The following is a 7,916-nucleotide window of genomic DNA, read 5'->3' on the forward strand; positions in this document are numbered from 1 at the left end:
ATTTCTGAGTATTTTGTGTCTTATTGTCAACAATTCCCATGAAAACACCAAAACCAAGAATGAATTGTCTGTGTGCCTAATATCATATTCCTTTTTGCCACAGGCCTCCATGATTATCAGAAAACTAAACTTGTCTGTTTTGACCCAGTCTCACATATATTGTCCTGTCAGAAATCCTCACTAGAGCACTAAATATGTATTAATCCACTGCTGAAAAGACCCTGCAGTAGCAAACAAATGCACTGTTTCATCTAGTTTGAGTCATGATTGATAAACTCTACAGTGCACAGCTGTTTTAGGAAATGACTGATCCTTTTGCATCCCACAGAGCAGACGTACAGAGTCCTATTGTCTATATAACAAGACTACACCACTGTTTTGGACTTGGTTCTAGTTGTGTTGTAATCTTAAGAACATCTGTTTCAGGCCCTGATGGTGTGGGATGTGAGTGTGTCTCCTGCTGTTCTTTCTAAAATGCTCCCTCACTCTCACAAAGACTGGATCACCGGCTGTGTTTGGACTCAGGACTGTGTGGTGAGTCTTCACTATATTTTTCACAGGTCTGCACCCAAATAGAGCTATTCCCTTAGTCTTTTTACCGTACTAGATTTATTACTGTGTCTCCACAAACTGGTCTTCCTCAGCATCTCTTTTCTTTTCCAGATTAGCTCTTCAAACGATGGCAGACTTTGTCTGTGGGACCTGCAGACAGGCCAGCGTCTCCGAGAAATCACCTGGAAGAGTTCTCTGAACTCTGTCTGCTGTCTGGTGAGAACGTTTTACAGCTGTGTATCTGAGGAAATACAGAACACATCGTTTTCCTAGTTCCTGGAAAGCTTTTTTGCAGCTAATTGTTGTATTGTGGCATAAATGAGCTCCGTAGATGGGGCATAGTGTAGAAACTGAACTGTAGTCCCAACTTGTCTTTGTTCTCTTTTGTGAGACAAACATGATCCTTCGCCTCAGGTGAACTTACTGTATTGTTGGTGTTTTTGTGTGTAGGGGCAGTATGTGATCGCCGGCTGTGCAGAGGGAGCACTGCATGTGTGGATGTGGGGAACAAACATAGAAATATGCCATATTCCTGCTCACAGGCAGCGTATACACCACTGCTCTCTCCTCCCAAACAAAGGTACCGTTCCTGGTCAGCTACAAGTGCACACATACTGTTAGATTCTGTTGATCTTTCCAGTTTTTCTTTCATAATGTATAATATAATGAGTCATCAAGCCTCAGATTTCTGTCCTTGGTTTAAAGAGAAGAACACAGAAGTCAACCCAGAAGAAATGAGTGTTTTCACTGCGTCTGATGACGGCACAGTGCAGCTTTGGAAACCACTGGAGGTCTGTCAATCAAAATAAAATTGTTTCAACGGGTTTTCCACACTTTGTCACTTTGCTGTGTATTATTTCAGCCATATTCAGGCTTTTTTTTGGACTCACAATTTTAATTCAGGTCTGTGTAAAATAAATTTCTGCTCCTTTTGAAAATTAGTGGTGTTTTGTTGTCTGTTAATGTTTTTGTCTTCCTGTTTACATCCTGTTTGTTTATGTATAGGTGGAGCACTTCAGCACCTTCCAGGGTCACAGTGGCGCCATTCATGCAGTCGTTCGCAAGGAAGGAGTCCCAGAATTCCTCAGTGTTTCTGAGGACTGCTCGCTGCGATGCTGGACGTGGACAGCAAGTAATACTATACCTTCTGCCTCCATATAATAGAGTTAAGAAAGGAAAATGGTTCAGTGTGCATTGATGAACTGTTGATTCAAAGCAAAATTCCATCATGTTGCAGCCAACTGCTAGTGTGATAGTTTCAGCTGCAGGCTGAGCAGCTTTTACAAACCAGCCACACCAAAACTGTTTTCATATGCAGTTTTAGTTTAAGCTCATTGCAAATATATTCTGCATTCACATTGTGTATTTCAAAGCTTAATTTTCAAGGTACCAATAAAACAAAAAACAGCTCAAATAGATTGAGCAGGTACTAAATAAGTTTTCCTTTCTAAATAGAGATAAATTGCTTAGGGATTTCTAGGAAATATCCTAATGATTAACAAGCTATTTTTATGAAGTTATGAGGAAAGTTCCCAGGAAGTTGTCATGTGTTTTCAAATCCCAGGCTCTCAGTTATCCAATAATCAAGTTACAATGTTCCAGGTCACCCATACACTCTCCTCTCTATCTGTTACCACTAACAGTAGTTACTTTCTGCAAGTCAGTGAAGGCGTTCCTGGTACAGCATGATTTATTCTGAAGTGGTTTTGTTTGGTGTCTGATGTTTGCTATCGGTATTGTGTCTTTTCCACACAGAGAGTCCTCCCAGCCTCAGAGGTCCTGTCACAGCTGTGTGCTTCGCTCACAAAGATGATTTGCTTCTTGTTGGTTATGAATCCGGTTTACTGGAATTGTGGCAGCACAGTGCATTGGTTAGCCACAAGCAGGTGATGAAATGCACAAGAAAAGGGATGTAATAGTACGTGTAACATGCCTGTTTTTGTGTAATTACATGATGTGTCTGTCTGTGCATATCAGGCTTCAGACCACACCATCACTGCGATCTGCTCCATGTCTGACAACCAGTTTGCTGTCAGCTACACAGAATCTTTTGTTGATGTTTGGAAGCTAGTGTGGAATCAACAACACAGCAATGCAAGGTGACCAACAACAACACACTACTAAGCTACAATCTACTGAACTTTTGTCATTTATTTATTTTTACTTTTATTTAGTCAGTTTAGAAAATACATTTAAATAAACAAAAAAAACATTTTTACATTTGCAAAGTTTTGTTGCAGCAGTGAACCTTGCACTGAAAATTACACATTATCCGATTGTGTCAATTGATTCATTATCTCTCGGCGCATCCCATGACCTAAATTTAAATCAGTCCAGACGGGGATTACTACTGTGTTTCTCTTCCAGCCTGGTGAAGGTGACCACATACACGGTGGAAGACCCTACAATCCACCTCACCTACTGCTCTGCCCTGATTGGCGTGGCCAGCAGTGGATTGATATTTGATGTCACAGCTGAGGACAAAGACAACTGGGACTACAAAACCAATCCGTAACAACACATACTATCGTACAGTTTACCAGCTCTAGTTAGCTGAAACTGATGAACACTATAGATATATTTACAGGACCACAGGATTTAGTTTTTAAATGTAATATTTGTTTTCATAGGTTTCTTAAATGCCAAGATTTTTTTTCCCTTTCCCAAATATATACACCAGTGCTGAAAGTGACTTTTGTATTGTTGTAGTTGGAGTGAACTGGTCAGAATTTTGAGGATGTTCCAAAACGACGAGATTAGCTCGTGGATACTGGGTGAGGACAACGGAGGAGTTGTGATCGGCTTCATTGTGAGTTTACCCACGACTATCAAAACAAAACCTCTACTGTTCTTTCCAATGATCTTCTTGTCTGTCTAAGTCTTGCCTGGTGCTGCGTCTCGTTTAAAAATGAAGTCAAATCAGAAGTGTAGTGCACCAAAAACTTTGTTTTTATTAAATGTTAACAGATACCTCTGTCCTTTCTTTCTTCAGTTTGCCATGGGCCACAAAACTCCCTTATCTCGTACTCTGAGATCGATGACAATGGAGAAAGATGAGGAGAACGGGAGCCTGATAACAGCTGTGACTATGGACAAAGGTGCAGACAAACAGCTGTTACAGTTACTACACTTACTTCAAATATAACCAGTTACTACAACAACTACTACTTCTGTCCATGCCAGCTTTTTGTTGACTTGTTTATTTTGTGATTATCTAATGCGTTGCATGTTATTTCAGCGTTTGTGGTGTGTGGAGATGTGAAGGGTAACATGTGGTTCAGTCAGCCTCCCGAGTTTTCATCGTGGAGCAGCAGAAAACCTGTAAGAAACTTAGGACTCTGAAACAGAAGATAAGAGATTAGTCTTTAATTTTACTCAGGGGAAAAGAAATTGCATTTTTTTGATACAAGAAAACTTCATTGATGATGTTTTGTCCTCAGGCGCATAGTGACAAGATCACTGCGCTGAGAATCACTGCCAGCACCATCATCTCAGCTTCCTACGACAGAACAGTGAAGCTGTGGGACAGAAACACCAAGAAACAGGTACATTATCATTTTAAAGATAAGTTTAGTTTAGATAAGACAAATGTACTGTATGAATTTCCCTGAAACGGTGTTTAATTTGTAGACTATTTGAATCTGTTTGTCAGCACCTCGTTTCTTCTCTCTCTGTCTCACTTCAGGTGGGAATGTTTGTGTGTGGAAGTCGTGTTCTGCTTCTGGAGGTGAACCCTGAAAAACCCAACGAGCTGGTTTGTGGTGACGAGCAGGGAATGCTCTATTTTCTCTCCTGGAAAGAGTAATCCTCTAGATCTTACACACTACATTCAGGATTTAGGAAGACACTTGATCACTACACTAACCAAAGATTATCAATATAGTCTGCTTCTTCTTTGCTTCAGTAATGTCAAATGTGCAATAAATATAAGAAAGGAGTTTAAATATTTAAATCACATACAGGGGTAAGCATCTATATGATAGTGGTAATATTCTACTCTTAATATTTACTTGTGCCTTGAATTTAGGTGGAGATAAACTTGCAAATGTATTGAGCAAATATTGAAAAATTACCCACTTTAAAATGTAATCCGTTTTGTGTGAGCTGAATATATTAAAGGCTTTCTTTTAATTTCAAATTGTAATGGAATGAAAAAGGAATGTGGGATATGGAAAGAAAATTCTCTGACAATAAACAATGTGCACTCAAAATACTTTGTTTTTAAGCTCTAAATAAGAAGACATGGATTTACCTAACTAATGATGCATAATACTTTGGTCAGTAGTAGACTTCTGATTATCATATTTTGTGTGAATGATTTCAGGTCTATAAGTAGGTCTCACCAAAATGCTCAGAGTTTTAAGGCTGATTCTGTTTGAATTAGTATTTTGGTAGAGACCCTGTTCAGCTATGGGGCATGAATATCAGACACATATTGCACTTTTTACTCCACTACATGACAGGTTATTGCATTTTAAATTAAGATTTTACCTTTAAAAGTATCTAATAAACTAAATACAAAATCCTTGTCCTCACACTTCTCTGATGGCTTCATTTCAATACCAGTTGGGGGAACAAAGATGTAAAATGACCAATATTTTAAAGGAAGCAACTCAACAGGAAGGAAGGAAGCAGGGGTCCTGCACAGTTTTGTGTAACAGAATATTGTTTTTCCCCTTCCTACCCAAATGTGTAGTGCAATTTGAGGAAGTACTACAGTGCACCTTTTTCATGGTGGCAAATGTAATTGCCCACACGATCAAATGTTAGACTGACTTTATTCTCTGGTGCGGCAGCAGAACAACAATATAAATCAGTGTTAAACAGAGTCCAGAATGTCCTGACTGTTCACTGAGCTGCTCCTGCTTCATGTTGGTTCATGTGTAATTTAAGTAGTCCAATACACATTCAGTTTTATTTTATTTATTTATTTGTATTTAATGATCTTTGGTTTTATTATTCATTTATCTAATTGGCTTATTCTTTCTTATTGTTTATCTGTAAATCATTTTGAATAGCATGAACTTGTATCAAAGGTGCTATATACTGTACATTTAACCAGTCACTTTAGTAGGTACACCTGTACAAGTGTGTGCAATTCAACGCAGCACTTCCACTTTAACATCTGTGTTTATGAAGCTCAAAATGTTTCAAAAAGTGTTTATAGTTAAAAGTGGTGTTGTATTGGACTACATTAGAATTAGAGGTACTTTATTTTTTGTCCTCCCCAGCTTCATGAGAGGGTCGGAATATTAGGAATCTTAGTGTTCCATAAACTTCATCATTTTCTTGTTTATAAAAGGAAATCCACATAAAATTAAAGTGTTGCACTGCATAGGACACTGATTTGTATGTAAAGTAGGCTTAGTATTTCAAATTAAAAATAAAGGTAATTAAAAACATGTTTTTCTTAAAACCAATTTATATGAATAAATTTCCATGAAAGCAAAATTTGTCATATTTGATCCAAACTAAATACATTCAATTTTGTTGATCACAAGATTGGACTGGTAGACTACTTAAGGGTGACTCATCATTCAGTAGTCTACCAGTCCAATCTTGTGAAATTTGTATCCTGGGGCTGTCGAGAAAATCTGTATTTCCGAGCAGCACCTGAACGCAGCCCCAGCATCGTCCAGCTCCCGGGAGAGACGGACGCTTTCTCCTGGGCGTGTACTCAGGTAAGTGAGTAAAATCTGGATCCGATGGTTTAATATAGTGCTGCTCCAAATTGAACCAATCAGTTTATATACTAGTATATTTAGCATTTATGATACAATCGAGTTTACGCTGGTACGTCCTGACACCAGGAAATGGCCACATGTTGCGCGCAAAGGTGCGACACTGCCAAAGGCTTTCACATTCTCCTTTCTGGTCACTTTTTATGGTGCCGAATTAACTACCAGCTATAAATATTAAAGCATTTCAACCATATATATTGTTTAAAACGCACGAGTACCGTGTGACAAAGCTTAGCTTTAAGCTGTGCAGCAGGAGACGCGCTTCGCGCTGGCACCACGCACTACATCCATATCACTACAACTCCTTCAGACTCGCTTTATTGATACTGGTCTCGTACATACTTTTTTAAAATACAAAAAACACAAGGTACAACATGTACATGTATACACCACCGTCTCTGCCAGGGGAATAGCACCGTATCAACTAAATTCAATATTTAGTCTGATATTGGTGCACAGCGGCGCAGTGGTTGGGTATAGATAATGGATGGATAATATTACGGAAGACATAAAACCAGACTTGTTCATCAATAACCTCATTCAATACCGCTTTTAACCCCTTAGAAAATATCAGTTAAAATATCTTGGCATCACTAATTAATAGGCTGATTGGTCTCCGATTCTAAGTGCTCAATGCGTCCTCCTTTGGCTTAAGGATCAATTTAATAAGGCCTTGACGAAGTATAGGAGGCAGTTCTTTTTTTTTTTTTTAAAGCTTCATCAAACATGGCAAACAAGAATTGAGCTAAGTGATTACTGAAGGTTTTCTAAAACTCATTTATTAAACCTTTGTAACTAATTTTTTATCCAACTGTATAAAAGATGTTTCACCAGAATGCACTTTAACTCATTTATTTTATCAGTGTCCCTTTTCAAAATCGTTCTGGGCTGAGATATCTGTTTTACTTTTCTCATTTTATAAGTTAATTGATATAGAAGAGAGTGATATCCCCTAAACCACATCATTTGTTTGGTTCTGAGTCAGAATTTTTTAGCTAATTTACTAAATATGATAAGGAAATATTAGAGCCTTTAAAACATCCCGTATTTTGGAGAAAATTACAATGATGGTCACAAATGAAGAATGTATAACCTTAAAATATGCTTATTTTTTCTTTTCTTTTATTCTCCAACTTTATTATGAATTTTATCCCTGATAAAAGCTTTCCCTCCCTCTTGCTTATATGTTTGTCATTATGATTATTATACATGGATGTAATTTGATGATATATTTACATTAATTATATTTTCCATCTCTAATAGGGAGTCTCATAACTTCTGTTTATTTGTTTGTTTGTTTTCTATGTTGAATGTTACAGCCATGTAGTGGAAAACTGCAAATCAGTCTGATATTTATGTAACACAACAACAACAAAACGGAATCACTGAACACTAACCGAGGGCGAACACAGATGGTGAGTTAATGATGAAAATGTTCGTGCTGAACCTGTTTTCTTCAACATTTTGTCTTTGACACAGACGGTTGAAAATGGCTGTTAATGTGTTTTAAAATACTTTTTAATGACAGGATCGCTACGATAACCTGGATTTGGATTTGGAGTGTGATGGAGGAGACGCTGTTGTGAGTATCACCCAGTTTGTGTCACTGTTATTAATGTACTG

At 37.9% G+C, this 7,916-nt stretch overlaps 2 protein-coding genes across 3 annotated transcripts in view; both read left to right on the forward strand.

Moving 5' to 3' along the window:
- Positions 1 to 4,763, forward strand: part of LOC109955265 (telomerase protein component 1-like) — a 7,106-nt gene extending 2,343 nt beyond the window's left edge. Inside the window, exons 4-16 of one of the 2 annotated variants that reach the window (XM_020591255.1) lie at positions 427 to 534; positions 664 to 768; positions 1,003 to 1,144; positions 1,258 to 1,343; positions 1,558 to 1,684; positions 2,308 to 2,438; positions 2,530 to 2,651; positions 2,920 to 3,063; positions 3,262 to 3,361; positions 3,545 to 3,650; positions 3,791 to 3,873; positions 3,993 to 4,097; positions 4,238 to 4,763. In XM_020591255.1, the coding sequence (XP_020446911.1) occupies positions 427 to 534; positions 664 to 768; positions 1,003 to 1,144; positions 1,258 to 1,343; positions 1,558 to 1,684; positions 2,308 to 2,438; positions 2,530 to 2,651; positions 2,920 to 3,063; positions 3,262 to 3,361; positions 3,545 to 3,650; positions 3,791 to 3,873; positions 3,993 to 4,097; positions 4,238 to 4,357 (1,479 nt within the window). In that variant the 3' untranslated portion in view covers positions 4,358 to 4,763. The remainder of the gene's footprint in view (positions 1 to 426; positions 535 to 663; positions 769 to 1,002; positions 1,145 to 1,257; positions 1,344 to 1,557; positions 1,685 to 2,307; positions 2,439 to 2,529; positions 2,652 to 2,919; positions 3,064 to 3,261; positions 3,362 to 3,544; positions 3,651 to 3,790; positions 3,874 to 3,992; positions 4,098 to 4,237) is intronic. The other variant, XM_020591256.1, reaches the window with a different exon arrangement.
- A 1,391-nt stretch (positions 4,764 to 6,154) lies between these two features.
- The window catches only part of apol1 (apolipoprotein L, 1), an 8,258-nt gene continuing 6,496 nt past the window's right edge, over positions 6,155 to 7,916 (forward strand). The window contains exons 1-3 of the mRNA XM_020591575.1: positions 6,155 to 6,233; positions 7,613 to 7,708; positions 7,822 to 7,875. Of these exons, the coding sequence (XP_020447231.1) occupies positions 7,706 to 7,708; positions 7,822 to 7,875 (57 nt within the window). The 5' untranslated portion in view covers positions 6,155 to 6,233; positions 7,613 to 7,705. The remainder of the gene's footprint in view (positions 6,234 to 7,612; positions 7,709 to 7,821; positions 7,876 to 7,916) is intronic.

Source organism: Monopterus albus, unplaced genomic scaffold (assembly GCF_001952655.1).
Source record: "Monopterus albus unplaced genomic scaffold, M_albus_1.0 scaffold14.1, whole genome shotgun sequence".
Classification (NCBI taxonomy): Eukaryota; Metazoa; Chordata; class Actinopteri; order Synbranchiformes; family Synbranchidae; genus Monopterus; species Monopterus albus.